Source organism: Punica granatum, chromosome 4, assembly GCF_007655135.1.
Source record: "Punica granatum isolate Tunisia-2019 chromosome 4, ASM765513v2, whole genome shotgun sequence".
NCBI classification, from domain to species: Eukaryota; Viridiplantae; Streptophyta; class Magnoliopsida; order Myrtales; family Lythraceae; genus Punica; species Punica granatum.
In genome coordinates this window covers 14,348,646-14,370,459 of record NC_045130.1, presented here as the reverse complement: position 1 = coordinate 14,370,459, position 21,814 = coordinate 14,348,646, and the positions used below count along the sequence as shown (strand labels likewise).

The 21,814-nt window shown below is 36.8% G+C and overlaps 3 protein-coding genes and 2 pseudogenes across 4 annotated transcripts; 4 read left to right on the top strand and 1 right to left on the bottom strand.

Annotated features, from left to right (window-relative positions):
• The first annotated feature begins 1,040 nt into the window (after positions 1–1,040).
• On the top strand, positions 1,041–2,999 carry LOC116204146 (annotated as a pseudogene).
• A 743-nt stretch (positions 3,000–3,742) lies between these two features.
• On the bottom strand, positions 3,743–6,989 carry LOC116205972 (N-alpha-acetyltransferase MAK3). 2 transcript variants are annotated; one of them, XM_031538682.1, is made up of 5 exons: positions 6,579–6,985; positions 5,744–5,864; positions 5,321–5,376; positions 4,417–4,651; positions 3,743–4,028 (listed from the first exon to the last, which is right to left on the bottom strand). In XM_031538682.1, exons 1-4 carry the CDS (start codon positions 6,768–6,770, stop codon positions 4,427–4,429), a joined length of 594 nt encoding a protein of 197 aa, XP_031394542.1. In that variant the 5' UTR covers positions 6,771–6,985; the 3' UTR covers positions 3,743–4,028; positions 4,417–4,426. The 2 variants fall into 2 exon arrangements, with proteins under 2 accessions (XP_031394542.1, XP_031394543.1); XM_031538683.1 differs by lacking the exon at positions 3,743–4,028 and having other exon boundaries at positions 4,171–4,651; positions 6,579–6,989.
• Positions 6,990–14,248: 7,259 nt separating this feature from the next.
• LOC116205886 (mannan endo-1,4-beta-mannosidase 5-like) lies at positions 14,249–16,168 on the top strand. The gene is made up of 4 exons (XM_031538578.1): positions 14,249–14,679; positions 14,886–15,203; positions 15,286–15,488; positions 15,576–16,168. Exons 1-4 carry the CDS (start codon positions 14,269–14,271, stop codon positions 15,937–15,939), a joined length of 1,296 nt encoding a protein of 431 aa, XP_031394438.1. The 5' UTR covers positions 14,249–14,268; the 3' UTR covers positions 15,940–16,168.
• Positions 16,169–19,000: 2,832 nt separating this feature from the next.
• Positions 19,001–19,392, top strand: LOC116206143 (mannan endo-1,4-beta-mannosidase 5-like). Its single transcript, XM_031538921.1, has one exon. It carries the CDS (start codon positions 19,062–19,064, stop codon positions 19,359–19,361), a length of 300 nt encoding a protein of 99 aa, XP_031394781.1. The 5' UTR covers positions 19,001–19,061; the 3' UTR covers positions 19,362–19,392.
• A 98-nt stretch (positions 19,393–19,490) lies between these two features.
• LOC116204145 lies at positions 19,491–20,783 on the top strand (annotated as a pseudogene).
• The last annotated feature ends 1,031 nt before the right edge of the window (positions 20,784–21,814 follow it).

The following is a 21,814-nucleotide window of genomic DNA, read 5'->3' as shown; positions in this document are numbered from 1 at the left end:
TATGTTGGATCATATTATTGAATAAAATTCAAAAATGAAAACTTGCAGCAGGGAATGAAACTCTTCAACCAGAGGTTATTTGACGACAATTCACCACACTTGATTTTAATATCAGAGACTACATTCTTGGAAAAAAATATATTATAGATTCGACATTCAAACCATGGTTTCCGAATGATCATAAATATGGACTAATTTTCCATTGATCGTGCTTAATTTCCTAGTATGAAAATGTACAAATCTTGAGGGCTGGTTCTAACCCCTGAATCTGAATGTCTTCATAACAAGTGCTACATTCAGCAAAGATGTGGTCATTCTTAGCGATTTTTTTGGGTTAGCCATCCTTAATGATTTTATCAATATGATTTTTGTTGCTGGGATTGAACTTGGAAGGGGAGAATGAATGTTACTATATGTGTTGGATTACATGGGTTACATCATTAGAGCACGTGGAGCAACTCATCAGCCATTGCAGCCGCCATGGGTGGCCACGACCGGAATTCGGAACTGATCCTCAGAAATTGAATCCTTCTGCAGTTGCGGCTTATCCTCTCAACCCTCGTCACATTCCTGAGAAGGCTTTCCCTTCTTCTTGCTCCTGGTAATTTTGACTTCAACTTAGATGGTGAAAGAACTTGCTCTGTTGATTTTGACACCAAATGTAAAAATTTAGCCTTGCTGTTCAATCAGCAAGTGCTTGCCTCTGGACCAGCCCGATAAGAAATATAGCTACAAATGCAATCGGATAGTCGCGTTGGAAAGAGCGCACATTCTTTAATGTTCTTCCTATTGGTTATTTTCTTATGGTTTTATTGTTGTCTCTTACCAACAACTTCACTCTCTGTATCTCTGCTCCCTCACCTCAGCAGAACCGTAGCATATGCTACATGCAATGCATGCATGTGGATAATGTCATCCCACATTCCCTTCACGCAAATGGGATTATAAATAGCAGCCAATCCCCATTCCAGTCCCTCACACCAAACATCTCCTGTCTTCCCTTTCCAAGGAAACATTTCTGATTCCGGAAACCAAATACCATGGCAGGCTTCAGGAAATCAGTACTGTTTCCAAGGACTATCACGTTATTCGTGATCCTAGCCACCATTGTGTGCTGTGGGGATGCTCGAAAACTTCACAAGCATCATCGTAACAGAAACAACAATGACGATGACTACAGTGAAGAAGTGGCCACTCCTCTTGGGGAAGGATTTGTTCAGGTTAGGGGAACTCAGTTTGAACTCAATGGTTCCCCTTTCCTCTTTAATGGCTTCAACTCCTATTGGATGATGAATGTTGCCACAGAACCTACTGACCAGAACAAGGTCTCTGATGTCTTCCGTGAGGCCCCTGCAGCGGGCCTTACTGTCTGCAGAACATGGGCCTTCAGCGATGGTGGCGACCGTGCTCTTCAGAGTTCTCCTGGTGTGTACGACGAGCGTGTCTTCCAGGTACGATCCAGCTATATATATTTATGTGTTTTTATTATGACTTTTCTATCATATTGTCGAGCCTTCTCGTTTATGTAGGCTGTCATAATATATACATATACATATATATATATATATATTATTAGTGCACCAATATTTCTATTAAGCTATCTCATGGAACAATTTGTTAACGTATCAAAGGCTCGTCCATCCTCTCCCTATTTCAGGCACTTGATTTTGTGATATCAGAGGCCAGAGGTACGGGATTCGCTTGATTCTGAGCTTGACCAACAACTACCATGACTTTGGAGGAAGGCCGCAGTATGTCCAGTGGGCTAGGAATGCAGGGGCCACCATCAACGGGGACGATGATTTCTACATGAATGATGTGGTCAAGGGGTACTACAGGAATCACGTCCAGAAAGTGCTCGCGAGGGTCAATACCATCACCGGAATCGCATACAGAGATGATCCCACTGTCATGGCATGGGAACTCATGAATGAACCTTGTTGCCAAGTCGATTACTCTGGCAACACCGTCGATGTATGTAGCTTTTTTGTCATAAATATGATATAGCAATTAATCCACTTCTTTCCCATTTATGCTAATTCACTATGGGCATGCAGGAATGGGTTCAAGAGATGGCGCCATACGTCAAGTCCATTGATAACAAGCACTTGTTGGCGGTTGGAATGGAAGGTTTCTACAGGGACTCCGTTCCCGAGAGGAAGCAATATAATCCCGGTTATCAAGTTGGGACAGATTTTATCAAGAGCAATCTTGTTAAGGAGATCGATTTCGGGACAATCCATGCATATCCCGATGTCTGGTATGATGAACTATTCCACATCACAAATTATACGCCAACATGTATTGGTATAATTTAAGTACTTAATCAATGAGTATGTGACTGCAGGTTATCTGGTCAGGATGAGAATGCTCAAACAAACTTTGTGCAGCGGTGGATGGACAGTCACTTGGAAGACTCCAGGACAATTATTGGGAAGCCCTTGGTCTTCACCGAGTTTGGGAAATCCAAGAAGGACCCGGATTACAGCTTGGACGTCAGGGACTCCTACATGAGCGCCGTTTATGCTGACATCTATGATCTTGCCAGGAACGGAGGGGCTTTCGGAGGGGGACTGGTGTGGCAGATACTGGCAGAAGGGATGGACTCTTATGATGATGGATACGAGATTGTGCTGTCACAGGAACCATCAACCCCCAGCATAATAGCCCAACAGTCGAGCAAAATGGCGTCACTGGAACATACACTCTGATCCAGATCAGGATCAGCAGTCGGCAGGACTCACTAAATTATACAACTCTTTGTTCTATCTATCGTCCAGCGGTTAGCTTCGCATTTTCATTACGACCCGACTATCAGGTTGGTTATAAAATAAGAATGAGCTTATGTAGTTGGGAAGTTACTGTAATTTATACCACCTTTGACATCCGAAAGAGCTAGACAAATAAAACGTCGTGTTTTTGCAGGCTAATGTTTTTCCTCAGATTTTAATATTGATGAAAAGTATAAATTTCTCTGTTCTTTCCATTGAGATTGGCTTAAAATAATAAATTTATCAAGGAAGCCTCATTCACTCGATTGTGAAGCTCTGCTCGTGCTCAAAAAGATCGAATCATCAGATCGGAATAGTCATGGAGTGGAGTTGAGAGCTCGCTGGCAGCTTGCATCGTTCGGTGTAATCACCTTCTGGTAATCCGCCGTGATCCTCCATCTGGAGAACTTCTCTTTTTTAACTGAAAGAGCAAAAAGCAGGGGCAAGAATCATAGTTAAGTAAACATATATCTTATTATATTATTTTATAATATTATTATTTACTTCAAATGTGTATATTATTACATTATTTTACGTAAAAAAATTTAACTTTTTTTTTATAATTTTGTATATTAAAAATAAAATATTTAATTTGCATAATAAAACGAAATAATAATGTGAATGCACTTATTTTTTATTCATCGAAAGTCAAATAGAATTACTAGAATAAAAATATTCGAATAGAATAAGTAGAATAAAAATATTAAGATATAATAAAAAATTTACTAAAATATAATCAAAATAAATGAAAATGAATCACAATCTCAAGAATACGAAATTCAAATCGTACTCTCTCCGACATCGCACGAAATAGCACAACTTATATATATATATATATATATATATATATGTAGGCAGATTAGAAATTATCTATATCCTCTGATGGATCCATACTCTATATAGTAGCTCAATAAAGTTGAATTTTCTTTATAAGTTCATGGGATAATCTAAATAATCTCCTTATAACTACATGAGGAGAAAAAAATTAGACAACTTAGATTATCAAATTTTCAAAATAGATTTCATTACAATTACATGGTGATTGGAGCAAGTTACAATTTGCACCATGAAGCTTAAGCAAACTGATTATTCTGACCCCAATTAAAGTTTTCCTCCAAATCATTTGCACTGCATCGTTCCGTTTAAGAACATTCTGCCCCCTCGACCTCAAACGATGGGATCTCACACCTCCAATGTTCTCTTCCATGTCTAAATCTTGACCACAGTCCACTTGCCGGCGAGCAACGATACTTGTTTCTATCATACAATAAGTAATGCACAATTAATCGTAATCCTGTGATATTCCTCTCCTTGCCATAGAAAGTTGGCTTCGTGATCTTTATGCTTAAAACCATGGCAAAATCAGTTCACTACAGGACCCAAATGGCCCCGCACATTCTTTGCAGGTACAATGATAATCGAAGTATCAACTCAATTTGATGAATAATGTACAAGACACATAACGTCTCCGGACAGTGCTATGGAATTGTTTCAGAAATGCTCTTTGTATCTAAAACAATACACGACTTCTCATGTTACAATCAATGATTGAAGAAGAGCCGATTATGGCAACTGCTATCAAGTACCCCTTTAGCAGTGATAAAGATAGCACAACAAGAGAAGGAAAAGCAAAAGAATAGAAGACCTTTAGATTGCTAGTGAGATACTTCGATGGTATCGGATGAGGATCTTCGGATGGAATCCTCATGTGCCTCCATGAGCAGAGAGGGATGAATATAGGGCTGAGGGAACAGCAGCTTTAGACGAAAAGCATCGACTCCATTCAAATAGTACCGGAAGAGCCTTTTTGCCCTTATGAACCCAAGACGACCGTAAAGTGCTAGTGCCCCTTTATTGGTAACTTCCGCTTCCAGGGTCACCTTAAGGAATAATTAAAACAGAGTGCACTAAGTAAGCCACGAGTTATTGTCTATTTCAATATAAGTCAACTGTTGATAACGAAGTTCAAAACATCCGTGACTGAGAAGACTGGTTTTGTTTGTCCAATCAAAAACTCCCCACCCATCGTCCACTCAGTCCCCCTATCTTCCCTTCATATCTCAGCTCAACCTCTTCTAAGACCCAAGAGTAATCCGTCTCGAACTTCACTGTTTCACCTCTGAGTTGAAAGTCCAGCTAGGCCAAAACAATTGAGATAAATGAAAAGAAACTTTGGTTTCTCGCAGAGTTTCAGTTTTGACATTAAAAGCTAACCAGAAGTGCCAGACCAATATATGCATGCTCCTAGCTAATAATAATCAGCAGAGCATCTTGCTCATGTGCGCATGTCATGACACCATGAGTTGGCTGATATGATAAACAGATGGTGCGAACATGCTTCAGAATACTGGCTTAAGATCCCACCCACTGTATCCATACCTCCAATTCTCCATATGATGCATAACACAATTAAGCAGCACACGTAAGACCTCTAGGACATGGAAATGATGCAAAAGTAACTGTATTTTCTTCGGTAAGCGAAAGAGAAACTATGTATAGTAATTATCAGCATCAACAACCAAGGGTAAATTATTTTCATACTAACCTACCTCTTCACAGCCCGACTCCTGCATAACTCTGATTGATCTACTTACAAGTTCTGTCGCTGCAATGCCAGAAATCCGCAGCCTCAGATGGGGGCAACGAACTACGTGTATAGAGAAACATATATGCATGCAATATAACAACACTAAGCTCGATAGATATTCCGACCCTAAACATGGATCCATAGACTGAAAGGAATAATTTCACCAAAAAAAGAAAAAGAAAAAAAACACATAAGATAAAGCCTAAAACTCTAGAAACAGAAATCTGGGACAGAAAAATAAAAAAATATGACAAACTAAAAATTCTAACATACATGTGCACTGGGGTAAAAAGAGATTGCAATGATAAAAAATGCCATCAAATCATAAAATGATACTAAATTAATTGTTCATGGGATTTGTCAAAATAATTTCAAGCAAACTTACCAATGCCTTTTCCTCGGTAAGGTTTAACGACCACCAGCATTGCAATGTAACCTCTATATGTACTCCGGTGCTCACCCATTTTGCACACCACAGTGCCCACACACTTTTCCTTGTGAAAGGCCTGCAGTACATAGAAAACAAAGAACTTAGAGATGTCCGTTTTCCAGGATATCGTTCATTCTCTCTGAGAACAGGGTTATCTAGATGCTATGGTGGCACTCACGGATCCACATTACAATTCATGCAAAAATTTAATTTGGTTCAATGCATCTCATCTATATCTTCATCATATACAACTGATTACTTTCAAAACGGGACCATGCCATTCGATCAAACCCGCTCATACATGTCAAGATTCAGGACATTGCTTTTCCTCTAATACTCAATAGACAGGTACAGTCCATATCATGGCTTATCGTTTCGTCGGATTAAAGTGATGTTTTGGAGATGCAAATTACTGTCAATAAACTCAAACTCGATACCTAAGGAAATATTCCTGGCAGAATGGCATCGAGGGATTCAGCACTGAAAGTCCATAAAATAACAATTCGAACATGAAATTGAACAAAACTTTTTAAAAGTGAATTACTCATATTTTTCAGATCAATGCGCACAAGAGACTGAGACGTTAAGCAGTACAAAAGATCAGGGCAATGCCATCAGATTCCATAGTGAACCCTAAATTACCTCTGTTCATATTCCGGAGATATTGACGCAACAAATTTGATCCAAATTAAGCAGGGAATGTGGTTATGACTGTCAATATGGACGTAAAGAGTAGTCAAAATTGAGGAGCTGTTTCTGGGAATGGGGAATAGCAGAGAGAGATAGCTACCAGGAAAGAGAGCTGAGGCCAGAGGTAGACGAAGTAGCGGTAGGTGAAGATGGAGTAGGGCTCGCTGAGCTCCTGGTCGACGAGGTTCATTATGAGCGGCAGGTGATGTTCCCCGCCGTAGCTAACGTAGGTTATCTCAGACGGGTCGAACTCTGCCTTCTCGTCTCCTCCTCCGCTGACGCCGGTGTCCATGTCCGGCAGCCGGGTGAGGGCGGCGCCGGCTGATTCTCCTGCAAGCCTTTCCAGAGGAGAGTCGGGGGCTGACCTACCTGACCAATCAGAGGAGAACCTTGCAACCTCGGGCAAGGTGGGGCGGTGACAACGATACTCGAATCGGCCGCGACGAAGAAGTGAGGGAGGCAGAGTCGGGGCCTTGGGGGAGGCAGACCTGTAAGCAGCTGAATTGAACAATTAAAAGGGGAAAAAATAATAATAATTTTATTAAATTGAAGGTAAGTAGATTTAAGTGAATTAGAGTAAAAGAAATTATTCCATTCCCAAGCAAAGGCCTTCGATTTTCAGTTCCTAGATCCTGCGAACCGAACCAAATCGAAGAGCATAAGTAAATTTTTGAAAAAACTTCTGATTTTTACTAAAATTTATAATTATATATAAATAAACTAAGTACTGTTTCTCATTTAATATAATAATGGGTAAATTACATCAGAGGTGCACAAACTTTACCAAATCGTAATAACGTGGTACAATTTCTTTCGTAACAATTTAATACAAGACGTTATGATTTAGTTGTAATTTGGCGGGGGCGGATCCACATTATAATTAGTGGGGTCAAGTACTTAGAAACCCGTATTTGTAAATTTTTCAAAATGTTTATTAAAAGCCCTTATTTAGTAAATATTTATTCACTTTGGTCTAATTAGTACTTAAGAAACTTGGTGTAAGATATAATTGTACCCACTTTCCTTTTCACTATCTTTTATGTATGGAAAATAGAGTATATATAATTAGGGTCAATTCCCAAAGAGTCCATAATCATTATCTCTAATATGGCAATTTTTATTAAATATAGTAAACTTTCCTATTACCAATGTATGCACTAAATATTTGCCATTAAGAAAATATATAATTAAACTAGGCTCGTGTGCCTCATTTATAAGTGAAAAAGAAATGTCATTAAGCACACCAAAAAAAAAGGAAAAGAAATGTCATTAAGGAAATAGATATGAGAACATAATCGAAAGAATGGACTTTCTATAGTTAGAATTGAATTAATAATAATTGAAATATAATAGAAAATTAAAATGCCACAAAAATTTAGTAAAAATTACAATAATTGACCAATTAAATGGGAGTAATGCCTAAAAAGTTTATCAAGAAATGAAAAGATTAGTCTATTATTTCAGTTGTAATTAATTAATTGCCTGCTATTTCTGATTAGAAAGAGGAAGGACTGAGATTGGATACAAATGAGTAAATTTAACTCGGAAACATTATAATTAAAAATAATATCTTTAGAATTTGTTAAATATTATTCTTAGAAAAAAGTTTAACTATTTTCATCTCAATTTTTAAAATTTTATTCATTGTGAACCAGATTTTTCTAGAAATTGTGTGTTAAACATCATTTATAACTAACCAAAAAATAAATTGCAAAAAAATACTTATAATAAAATTATATCTTGAACTTATTTTCAATGATCAATCATATAATAAAATAATTATATGAATATGTTAAATATCTCAGAAAATAATGAATATGTTATTTAACGAAATTCATCATGATTTTTATTTAACAACTTAATATAATAAAAATAAATTAATTAATATGCGCATCAACTCCGTGCAATACATCGAAGAATTTTAATATATTCTTTTTTTTGGGAATGAGTTTTCTTACCATGTTATTTGCAATAACTATAATTATGAAATTATATATTATATAGATAACATTTTATAATACAATACCCATCAGAATACATTTTATAATACAATAATATATTGTAGTTTGCACATATTAGCTTTCGGGTCCTGGATCCACCCTTGCAATCTAGTGCATTCTGTCATTTGCTCTAGCATTATGCTAGTGCATGAGGAATTAACAAAATTTAATTTATTTAACATTTATGGAGAAACTTTTTGATATATCGAGTGAACTTTCTTGCCAAAATTATTTTTAATATTTATTCTTGAATTGGTAAGTTTTTTTTATTTTTCAAGAAGATATTTTATATTTATTCATAAATCGAGAAACTTTTTTGTTATTTTTAACATAACAATTAAGAATGATTACAATTTTTCTATTAGTATTAAACTAGTGGTTTAACCTATGCATTTCACGGGCTTGTTTTAATAATTATAATGATTTTCTGTGATTTTTAAAGATAAATTTCATTCTTTTAATTAGAACAATAAGAATTCTAAAAATAGTTAAGAATTTATAGCAATAATTCTTATATATTAGGCAGCTTTTATGGCATATTGGTAAGTTTTGCAATAAATCATTTTATTTAATGAGCATTGCATATTTATTTTATCATCAAAACATTATATGGATTTATTATAAATATTAAGTTCAAATATACAAACTTCAATTTGCAATTTTTTTTAAATAATCTTTGTAAGACCGTTACTTTAATATGTTAAAGTTTTACTTTTCGTGTGATTGTAGTTTGTAAAATTTGTGTCTTGTGTTTACATTTTTTTAGAAATCAATTACCATTTCATTTAATATTCATTGCGTACTTTATATATTTGTCAATATAATACAAGAGTCAAAACTTTCATTTTTCTATATGCATGTATATTCTTATAATTAGCGAGTTGCGATAATTTGTATATATGTTTAATTAATTATTTTTAGTAAGAATTTTTCTAATATCTATTTACATATATAATTTTATTGTATTAATTTGTTTTTTATAATAAAAATATTAAGTATAATTGCTTCATTTACTATTAGGTGACCATAATTCATAAAATTACTGTCTTCATGGTACTTTTTGAAGGATATCACGTGTGTAAGCAACTGATATTTTATTTAATATACATGGCATACTTATAAATGTTTACTCTATATATTTTTGGATGCAGTTAATTATTTTGTCAGAATAATTTATATGTAGTTGCTATGAATGATTTATTGCAATATAACATATGAATATTTGAGCAGATAAGTTGCAGTTAAAAATATGTGCCAACACAGCAGGCAAGTCTGCAACTAGTTTATGTCCAATTTTATAAGGAGGGGGTGTCAGTTGTTTTTTATGAAAGTATAAGAGTGCCCAAAATTAAGAAAAAACTCTAATAAAAGAATATCGGTAGTTCCCCTAGGTGAATCAAATTCGGAATAATTAATGTGTCAGTGCACTACACATCCTTTTCCAATGTTCTATTGCCTTGAGCGGACCCATCATCCATGAAGTATGGTCCTTCCTCAGCTTCTCCTCATTATCTCCTATCCTCTAGCGTCCAATGTTATTACGTCACTACGTAGTTTTCCGTTTTTCAAGCTGCAATCAAAATATGACTGATAGATAAATCTAGCTTACAGTTACAAGGGAAATTAAAGATTTCAATGCAGATTGTCATATACGATGAGATTAGGAAGGAAAGTATGCTCGTTCCGTTACGTTGTTGCTCTCAAACAATAAGAAAAATGCATGTATAATATAAGGTCAAGCGATAAGAGCAATTACACACAACAGTCGTGGTGTCAACTCATAGTCTTCCCCATTAATTTGCAGTTGATTAAGTCTATATTATGTACGGGCCAACATTACTGAAGTTAATTTCCTCCATCAATCGTGCGTAAGAAATGCAAATTAACACGCTGTAAAAATTTCGAGAATGCAGATTCAGATATATTAACGAGGCAAAGATGATTAATTGGATGCAAATAAGTTGAACAGGACTCAGAATAATCTTTGGTGAAAGATAACATTATTAACTGTTGGCGTACAGGTACAATATAAATATAAATATATATATATATATATATATATATATATATATCTTGTGTGGGGAGTTGAAGAGGAGGAATCTATCTATCTATATATATATATATATATAAAGTTGTATCACCGTAATAAATAGGTTTAAAAAAGTAATATATTATATATAATATAAGGGTAAATGTAAATGTATAATTAGGATTAAATTAGTAAATGCAAGTATACAATTAAATATTTAATAATTTTATCATACAAGTATATTCTTGATTTAAAATATATAATCTCAAAATTTATTAATGGCTTAATAAATTAATTTACAATATAGAAATTTAAAAATAATTATTGTTGTAAATAAAGAAATAAATATATCCAAATAAATATATTAATCACTTATTGTTATTTTATAAATAAATAAATATTCATAATGTTAAGGATTTCATTAGTAATAATTATTCATAATTTTTCAGAAATTGGGAATTATTTAAAATTTTAAAAATCATTGTTATCTTTATGCAAGTTCAATAAAGAAATTTCACATCGAACCCATTTTATCTAAAATACAATTTATAAAATAAATTTATATAAAAACTTTTCGACATAATTAGTAACTACAAGAAAATCTACTATATGCAATGAGTATGTTTAAATATTGAACACTTTTGAAATAGTAATAGATAAATCTATTTAAAATTTATTAAAAATAGATGATTTACACTTTTTTTCTTAAAAAATACATGGAGGTCATCTATTACAATTTTTTAGAAGTCGGCATTTAAGAAAATGTAATATGTCATCTAAGTAATATCATTTTCTTCATCCATGTTTGGTGCTATAATTCATTTTCAATTATTCAGAATTTGTTATTGTATGCATTAATATTGAATGCTTTCCATTTAAGAATATATGCAACTTAATGAAAATTTCAATTGTGATGTCAAAATTTTTAAAAATTCATCTAAAAGTAATCACTCTAAATAATAACTCGTGCATCACATGAGCAAAAAAGCTAGTATATGTATAAACTTGACTATATATATGATAATTAATAAGGACATAAAGAAAAATGTTGTAACGTGTATTAATTAAGTTGAATACATTGTAATTCTTCTTTTTTTATAAATATAATATATTGTAATAAATAGTATTATAATTATATATATATAATTAGGATTAAATAGGACTAATTTAACCATAAATGCATAAAAATTAAGAGTTTAAAAATTTTAAAAATACTTAATAATTTTAATATGTATGAAATAGATATATATATATATATATATATAACTAGTGTCATAATGGTAAATATATATAATTAGGATTAAATAGGACTAATTTAATAATACATGCATAAAAATTAAGAATTTAAAAATAAAAATACTTAATAATTATAATATATATGAAATATATATAATTAGGATTAAATAGGACTAAATTAATGATAAATGAATAAGAATTAAGAGTTTATAAATAAAAACACTTAATAATTTTAATATATATGACATGAAATATTTTAAATTTAATATATCCTCAAAACTTAATATAATTATGAATTATCCTAAAACTTAGCATACAAATTTTTGACCAAATCGGAGGAATGCTAATTTTGAAAAAATGACATCACTACACCTTCTCTAATACAGTAGTAATATATACTTACAATTCCTTAAGATATTTGGATATATTACATGCTATAAAAAATAATTCTTTATTCATTTTTTTTAAAATTAACTAAAAATAATTAAATTTTAAATAGGTAAATACAATTATACTTGTAATGCGATCATAAGTACGACATCTTCCAACTGAAAATTACTTTAAGATTAATATACAGTAAAATGTGCATCCCACATACATAAATATGATCGTACGTACGTCATCTTCCAACTGAAAATTAATTTAAGATCAATGCAACCATCCTTTTCTGCCCTTTGTTATTAACTTTTCGGCGAAACAATTAAAAAAATAAAAAAATAAAAACATTGTTAAAATTGAAAAATCTGATGGTAGGAGAAACGGAGAAACTATTAGGTGTGACTGACACACACCAAGGAGGCATGTGCAAGTTTAAATCCAATATTAAGGAAAATACAAATGAAGTAGGTCTTTTAATAAACTCCATAGAACCATATATGTCAAGTTCTGATTGGGAGTTGCATGCCATGATGTACGTGTTAGTCGAGGGTGCATGTGGCTGGTTGGTTCGTATGATGACGCGTATATATGTGAATATATATTCTCATTTCCCCTATTCCCAGTATGCTGCTACCTTCATTTGAATACGTATACCAGCGGACTTCCTGGGAACCAATCACATGGGGCCTTTCTATATATAGTATTATCTGCATATGCATGAATTTATGCAGATATTCAATTTACTACAAGTATAATATTTCATTAAGTGGTCGTACTTGGTGACAGTTTAATAATCTTTTTACGGGCATACAGATAGCAAGAACTAACGACTGAATTAATGCCCTTCACGATCGATTTGATAGAGAATCTCAAAGTGTCCACCCGGTTGCCGAAATGGAAAAACTAATTAGTGATGAAAACCACTGGAAGAATTAGATAACGGATCATGAGGTGCGTCAATAAACAATATGCTCATTTAGCGAGGAAGACAAAGATACACATGCAAATCCGTCGACCATTTTCTTAATGAATTATGTAATAGACATATATACACATACAAGAGGTTAGATGTGATAAGTGTTTTCCCGATGTAACTAATGGAAATTTGCAGCAGAGAATTAATTGCTTCAACCAGTGGTTATGGGACGATAAATCACCAGATTCGATTTTGATATCCAAAGACAGCATTGATGCACAAGGTTTAATGTCCAAATTCGTGGGAAAATTGCGTGGATAATCCACAAATTTCTTGTAGAGATTGTCGGAAAAAACAAATAGATACGATATCCAAACCATGGTTTCCGAATAACCATAAACATGGACCAATTTTCCATTGATCAAGCTTATTTTATTAGAATGAATATGCACTAGTCCTGAGGGCTGGTTGAAATCTCTGAATCCGATTGTCTTCCTGTTAAGTGCTGCATTCAGCAAATATGGAATTTTATTACTATGATTATTGATACTGGGATCGGACTCGGAAGGGGAGAAAGAATGTTACTGTATGTGTTGGATTACACAGGTTACATCATCCAAGCACATGGAGCAAGTTATCAACCGTTGCAGCCGCCATGCATGGCCATGCTTAATCAATCAAATTTCAGAGCTGATCCACAGGAATTGAATACTTCTGCAGTTGCGGCTTATTCTCTCACCCCTCGTCATATTCTCGAGAAGGCCGTCCCCTTCTTCTCGTTCCCGGTAAGTTCGAGTTCAACTTAGAAGGTAAAAGGACTTGCTCCAGTGATTTTGATACCAAATGTAAAATCTAGACTCGCTGTGTAGACAGCTAGCTTGCATCCTTGGACCAGCTCAGTAAGAAAAATAGCTATAAATGCAGAAACCTCAATCGGATAGTAGCGTTGGAAAGAGTACACATTCTTTGTTGTTCTTCGTATTGGTTATTTTCTTATGGTTTTATGGTTGTCTCTTATCAACAACTTCACTCTTTGTATCTCTGCTCCCTTACCTCAGAACAACCGTAGCATATGCTACACGCAATGCATGCATGTGGATAATGTCATCCCACATTCCCTTCACGCAATGCGATTATAAATAGCAGCCAATCCCCATTCCAGTTCCTCACACCAAACATCTCCTTTCTTCCCTTTCCTAGGAAACATTTCTAATTCCAGAAACCAAATACCATGGCAGGCTTCAGGAGATCAGTACTGTTTCTAAGGACTATCACGTTATTCGTGATCATAGCCGCCATTTTGTGCTGTGGGGATGCTCGAAAACTTCACAAGCATCATCGTAACAGAAACAAAAATGACGATAACTATAATGAAGAAGTGGCCACTCCTCTTGTGGAAGGATTTGTTCAGGTTAGGGGAACTCAGTTTGAACTCAATGGTTCCCCTTTCCTCTTTAATGGCTTCAACTCCTATTGGATGATGAATGTTGCCACAGAGCCTGCTGACTGGGACAAGGTCTCCAATGTCTTCCATGAGGCCTCTGCGGCGGGCCTTACTGTCTGCAGAACATGGGCCTTCAGAGATGGTGGCGACCGTGCTCTTCAGAGTTCTCCTGGTGTGTATGACGAGCGTGTCTTCCAGGTACGATCCAGCTATATATATTTAAGCGTCTTTATTATGTCTTTTCTATCATATCGTCGAGCCTTCTCGTTTATGTAGGGTGTCATAATATATATATAAATATATACGTATGTATGTATTATTAGTGCACCAATATTTCTATTAAGCTAGCCCATGGAACAATTTGTTAACGTACCAAAGGATCGTCCATCCTCTCCCGATTTCAGGCACTTGATTTTGTGACATCAGAGGCCAGAAGATATGGGATTCGCCTGATTCTGAGCTTGACTAACAACTACCATGACTTTGGAGGAAGGCCGCAGTATGTCCAGTGGGCTAGGAATGCAGGGGCCACCATCAACGGGGACGATGATTTCTACACGAATGATGTGGTCAAGGGGTACTACAGGAATCACGTCCAGAAAGTGCTCACAAGGGTCAATACCATCACCGGAATCGCATACAGAGATGATCCCACTGTCATGGCATGGGAACTCATGAATGAACCTCGCTGCCAAGTAGATTACTCTGGCAACACCGTCAATGTACGTAGCTTTTCGTCATAAATATGATATAGCAATCAATCCACTTCTTTCCCATTAATGCTGATTGACTATGGGCATGCAGGAATGGGTTCAAGAGATGGCGCCATACGTCAAGTCCATTGATAACAAGCACTTATTGGCGGTTGGAATGGAAGGTTTCTACGGGGACTCTGTTCCCGACAGGAAGCAATATAATCCTGGTTATCAAGTTGGTACAGATTTTATCAAGAGCAATCTCGTTAAGGAGATCGACTTCGGGACAATCCATGCATATCCCGATGTCTGGTACGATGAACTATTCCCCATCACAAATTATACGCCAACATGTATTGGCATAGTTTAAGTATTTAATCAGTGAGTATGTGATTGCAGGTTATCTGGTCAGGATGAGAATGCTCAAACAAACTTTGTGCAGCGGTGGATGGACAGTCACTTGGAAGACTCCAGGACGAATATTGGGAAGCCCTTGGTCTTCACCGAGTTCGGGAAATCCAAGAAGGACCCAGATTACAGCTTGGACGTCAGGGACTCCTATATGAGCGACGTCTATGCGGACATCTACGATCTCGCAAGGAATGGAGGGGCTTTCGGAGGGGGACTGGTGTGGCAGATACTGGCAGAAGGGATGGACTCTTATGATGATGGATACGAGATTGTGCTGTCGCAGGAACCGTCAACCACCAGCTTAATAGCCCAGCAGTCGAGCAAAATGGCATCACTGGAACATATGCTCTGAGACTGACCAGGGATTAGCAATCGGCAGGACACTAAATTATACAACTCTTTGTTCTGTTATAGTCCAGAGAATAGCTTCACATTTTCATTACGACCTGACCGTCAAGTAGGTTATAGCTCCTTATAAAATAAGTATAAGCTTATGTAGTTGGAAAGTTATTGTAGCTTTCTACCACCTTTGATTTCCAAAAGGAGCTAGGCAAATAAAACGTCGTGTTTTTGCTGGCCAACGTTCGTCCTGATCAGATTTTAATATTAATGAGAATCGAAGTATTGGATATTTTCTATTCTGTCCACTTAGATTGGCTTATAATATTAAATTTATCAAGGAGACCGGTTAGGATCAAAAGCCTCGCTCAATTGTGAAGCTCTGCTTGAGCTCAAAAAGATCAGATCAGATAGGAATAGTCACGGAGTCGAGTCAAGTATTGCATATTCTTTCTATTCCTCCAATGTGGGACGACAATTCTCAGCAAAGGGCATTTCGGTCATTCAGTCTTGTTATCTGTATGCCCATAAAAGAATATTGAACTGTTGCCAATTACAAGCACCTAACGAATAGCCATGTGCATGCAGTTATTTTATCGGTTACAAAGGAGGCTCAAGACTTAATATAATGAAAGAGCAATCATAGATAACTTATAAAGGGACACGATTAATCCCACTAAATATCGAACCTACAATCTCTAGGTCAATAGACGAGAGTGCGTGTCACTACGTTACACTCTCTTTTGATTGGTTGTAGTAATTTATTACCTCCATAAATTCATGCATGCAGATAATACTATATACAGAAAGGGCCATGGGATTTGTTCCCAGGAAGTCCGTTGGTATGTATTCAGATGAAAGCAGCATAAATGCCGGGAATAGGGAAAATGAGAATTATGTGTACGTCATCATACAAACCAACTTGGCCACATGTACCCTCCACCCTTGTATTATGGAGAAAATATTAGGTAAGACTAACACGTGATTCATTATGGTTATGTGAATTTTAACTTCCAATGGAATCTTGATATATTGCCATGTGGAGCTCACAGTACTCATTCGTATTTTCCTTGACATTTGAGTGGAACTTGCATATGCTACCTAATTATATTAGTCACATCTAATATATTCTCCTTCTCCCTCCATAATGTGTTTCGATATTATTATTTCTAATTATTTTTGTGTTTTTTTAATTAATTTACTGAAATGTGGATAATAAAGGACAGAAGAGGAAGGATTGCCTGCTGATCTTAAATCTATTTTCAGTTGGAAGATGACGTGTTTACACCAACTAAATTCTATAATAATCCTCTTCTTCAAGTCCCTGCACATATACATTGTCCACCCGCAGATAATGAATGTTATGATTCACCAAAGGATATTGATCTGCGGTTCGGCTATTTCGTTAAAAGTATCTGTGCGCAGTTCCAACTTATTTACATCCTATTCATCACTTCTGCCTCATCATATATTCTCGATCCACGTTCTTAACATATGTACGGTCTGTTAATATGCATTTGTACTGAACGACTCATGGATAAATGAACTTCAGTGCCCGGCATGTCCAAAATATTCTCGATCAACTGCAAACTAAAGGAGAAGACCATAAGTTGAGACGACAATTATTGGTTGTGATTACTCTCAGTCTCACTGCCAGAAGTTACTATACACAGCTGTTATGTGGCTGGTATATATTTTCCTCCCTAATCTTAACCCCCAGTTGTATACGATAATTCCGGCGTTGAACTTTGGGTTGCACCTTGAGAAACGGGAAAAGCTACGTGCTACTGATGAAAAATAACGCATTGGGAGCTTGAGGACAAGAGATCACAGGGAGAAGCTGAGGAAGGACTTTTTCCGCAAACAGATGATGTATTCTGAAGCCGAGGCATTACTTTCCTTTTCAAAACTATAACACCTCTGTGTATAGAAGATTATTTGCTTTTTATCCGAAACTATGTACAAACACAGTATTAAAGTACTATATATAGTGGTGTTGACGATGTTCCCCTCTATCCAACTCTTCAAGCTAAGCTTGGTAGCTCGGCTTCCTATTCCAGGGAACATTTATTGGACAAGCGGTGAGAGCTATAGCCAATCGTTCATACCCAAGGAATCCCCAGTCCAGGTAAATCTCGCTTCAATCTCTATACGGATTATTAGAGCACCATCTGCTGATTGTAAACTGAAAGGTCCTTGTTATGGTTGTCTTTTATTGGAATAATGATTTTTCTTATATATTATGATACTGAATTACATGGGTTACATCATCAGAGCACATGGAGCAAGTTACGACCCATCGCAGCACCCCATATGCCCATGCAGGCCCATGTCTAACCAACCAAATTTCAGGGCTGATACTCAGGAATTGTATCTCTTGGCAGTTGCGGCTCATCCTGTCATCATCTTCAAGTTCCCGAGAAGGCTTCTTCCTCCATGTTCCCAGTAATTGCAAGTGTAACTGATAAGGTAAAAGAGTCTGCTCCTTTAATTTTGCTATCAAGTGTAAAAACATGAGTTCACGGCTGCATAGCCTTAGAGCATTTCTAGCTAGCTTGCCTGCATGGACCAGTCTTAGAAAACAAGTTTGCGTAACTGCGTTATAAATACAGAAAATCCGAGCAGTCGCATTGAAAACAGCACCACATTCTTTAATGTTCTTCCCATTCATTGTTATTTTCTTATGGCTTGTTTTTGTCTCTAACCACCAGCTTCTCACTCTATCGACTCTGCTCCCTAATCTCAGCACAACCCATTTACATGTTTACATGCAATGCATGCTGATAATTAATGTCATCTACCTCTCTTCCCCCCCCCCCCCCCCCCCCCCCCCCCCCCCTTGCTATCCCTTTCTGGCTGGTACAACGTCAACAGACCTGCCCACCTTTCCCTTCACGCAATCTCTCGTTCTATCTGTGTGAGGTCTACAGAATTTCACTATACATAGCAGCCAATCCCCGCCCCATTCCCTCACACCAATCCTCTTCCTACCCTTCCAGAAACCAAATACCATGGCAGGCTTCAGGAAATCTGTACTCTTTCCAGGGTCAATCACATTGTTCGTGATCATAGCTTCCATTGCTTGTTGCAGTGAAGCTCGAAAACTTCACAAGCATCATCATAACAGAAACAACAATGACTAACTATAATGAAGAAGTGGCCACTCCTCTTGGGGAAGGATTTGTTCAGGTTAGGGGAACTCCGTTTGACCTCAATGGTTCCCCTTTCCTCTTCAATGGCTTCAACTCCTATTGGATGATGAATGTTGCCACCGAGCCTGCTGATCGCAACAAGGTCTCTGATGTATTTCGTGAGGCCTTTGCAGCAGGGCTCTCTCTCTGCAGGATGTGGGCTTTCAGCGATGGTGGCGACCATGCTCTTCAGATTTCTCCTGGCGTGTATGATGAGCTTGTCTTCCATGTGATTAGGCTATAGACATATATTTATTTATGTGTCTATTTTATTTACTTTTCATCATAGCAATCATCAGCCTTCTGATTTATAAACGCCGTCCCACTATAAATAGGAAAATCCGCATTGCGCAACAATTTGTTAATGTACCAAATGGCCGTGTACTTTCCCCATTTCAGGCACTTGATTTTGTGATAGCGGAGGAAGGCCGACCAGTATGTCCAGTGGGCCAGGAATGCCGGGGAAACTGTTGATGGAGACGATGATTTCTACACGAATGCAGTGGTGAAGGGGTACTACAGGAGGCATGTGCAAGAAGTGCTCACAAGGGTCAACGCCATCACTGGGATTGCGTACAGAGACGATCCTACTGTCATGGCATGGGAACTCATGAATGAACCTCGTTGCCAAGTCGATTACTCTGGCAACACAATCAACGTACGTGGATTGCTCTTCTGTTATATGATAAGCAATATTAGTCCTTGTGTATAATTTCTGCACAAAATCACTAGCTGATGCTGACTGATGATTAATTATTGGCACGCAGGACAGGAATGGGTTCAAGGGATGGCGCCATATTTCAACAAGCACTTATTGGCTGTGGGAATGGAAGGTTTCTACGGGGATTCCATTCCTGACAGGAAGCAATACGATCCTGGATATCAATTTGGGACGGATTTTATCAGGAGCAATCTTGTTGAAGAGATCGACTTCGGAACAATCCATGCATATCCTGATGTTTGGTATGATAAACTATTCCATATCACTAATTATAAGCTGACATGTATTGACTATAATGTATGCTATTGATCAATGAGTACGTACATGCAGGTTATCCGGTCAAGATGAAAATGCTTAGACAAACTTTGTGCAGCGGTGGATGGACAGTCACTTGGAAGACTCCAGGACAATTATAGGGAAGCCCTTGGTCTCCACTGAGTTCGGGAAATCCAAGAAGGACCCCCATTACAGCTTGGACGTCAGGGACTCCTACATGAACGCCGTCTACGTGGACATCTACGATCTTGCCAGGAATGGTGGGGCTTTCAGAGGGGGACTGGTGTGGCAAATATTGGCAGAATGGATGGACTTTTATGATGACGGATATAAGATTTTGCTGTTACTGGAACCGTCAACCAATAGCGTAATAGCCCAGCAGTTGAGCAAAGTGGCAGCATTGGAACATACTCTCTGAGCTTTACCAGAGATTAACTAGCAATAGGGATGACGCACTAGTTCACAAGACAACTCTTTGTTCTAGTTATAGTCCAAAGGTTAACTTTGTGTCTGTAGGCAGTCACATTTTCATAACAACCTGATTGTCAGGTTGGCTTAAGGAGTAAGTTTAAGCTTATGTAGTTGGAGAGATATTGTAGCTTTTATAGAATAAGTTGATTCCTGAAAGTAGCTAGACAAATTAAACGAAGCCTTCCCGATTTTGCTAGCTAATGCTCTTCCTCTTAGTTTCTAAATATTAATGAAGCCAAATGTTTTGCTTTTGGTTTACCTGTATAATGTAACAATATAGTATCTCGAATCAATGGTACGGACTATCTATATGTCATGCTTTAAGAAGGAAGAATGCTATTTTATGAGCAATCCCGTTATCCTAGTTTGTTTTCCAATCACTGTAAAATGGTTACTAAGGAACAGGCTTGGTCTTCTTTGGGTCACTGGGCCATATATATATGTCTCTTCGGGCCACTTGGATGGCTGATCTACTAAATTTATCAAGGAGACCGAAAAGCTCTCAAGCCTTACTAGCTTGATTATGAAGCTCGGCTCGAGTTTGAACAGTCATGGCATCGATTTGGGAGCTTGGCCAGTGGCTTGCGTCATTTGCACGTTGTAATACCTTCCTGTACCCCCACCATGCTCCTCCCTCCCTCCCTCGCTTTCTATCCAGGAAACTTCTCATTTAACTGAAAGGGCAGGAACAGGGGCCAAAAAGCAGGCAGAAAAACTTTTAAAAAAAAAAAAAAAGAAAGAAAGAAAATCGATTCAATCCAAGGTCAAGGAGTGAGAAACTGTCCCAATTGCAGTTGGCCTTGTACAATGACTTGGAGTGCAAGTTATGGTCCTACGGATAATATTTGTTTGGACATGGAAGTCCAAAATTTAGAAGTCCGTGACGGTCCCACTTTCATGATATAGGAGTCAAGTGTCAATTAACCCAGCTTCAGCCTTCAGCAAACGGTGGACGGAAATGAGCTGTTATTATCCTGAAACAATACCGAGAAGACGCCGTGACAGACTCTTCCTAGAAAAAGCAGGCAAAAGGTTCTCCAAAAGTCAAGGGTACAATCACCTCTGTTAGCAGTTAACCTTTGCTTTCTACTGAAAAGATTGGCGTCATCCGTATTTTCATAAGGTGCATACATGGATGGGACCTGTATCTGCTTCTTGTCGACATTTTTGGGGAAAACACACGGGAATCAAATTTCTCGAACCCAGGTACTTGCCCTTTCTCATCTATA

Bases quoted from the DNA above. Each gene is read 5' to 3' on its own strand.
- LOC116205972 (XM_031538683.1), bottom strand. From the start codon at position 6,770: ATGGACACCGGCGTCAGCGGAGGAGGAGACGAGAAGGCAGAGTTCGAC. The intron at 5,377-5,743 runs GTAAGTTTGCTT...CTGGCATTGCAG, and splicing joins TTACCGAGGAAAAGGCATTG to CGACAGAACTTGTAAGTAGA. The intron at 4,652-5,320 runs GTAGGTTAGTAT...TTATTCCTTAAG, and splicing joins AGGAGTCGGGCTGTGAAGAG to GTGACCCTGGAAGCGGAAGT.
- LOC116205886 (XM_031538578.1), top strand. From the start codon at position 14,269: ATGGCAGGCTTCAGGAGATCAGTACTGTTTCTAAGGACTATCACGTTA. The intron at 14,680-14,885 runs GTACGATCCAGC...TCCCGATTTCAG, and splicing joins ATGACGAGCGTGTCTTCCAG to GCACTTGATTTTGTGACATC. The intron at 15,204-15,285 runs GTACGTAGCTTT...ATGGGCATGCAG, and splicing joins ACTCTGGCAACACCGTCAAT to GAATGGGTTCAAGAGATGGC.
- LOC116206143 (XM_031538921.1), top strand. From the start codon at position 19,062: ATGACTAACTATAATGAAGAAGTGGCCACTCCTCTTGGGGAAGGATTT.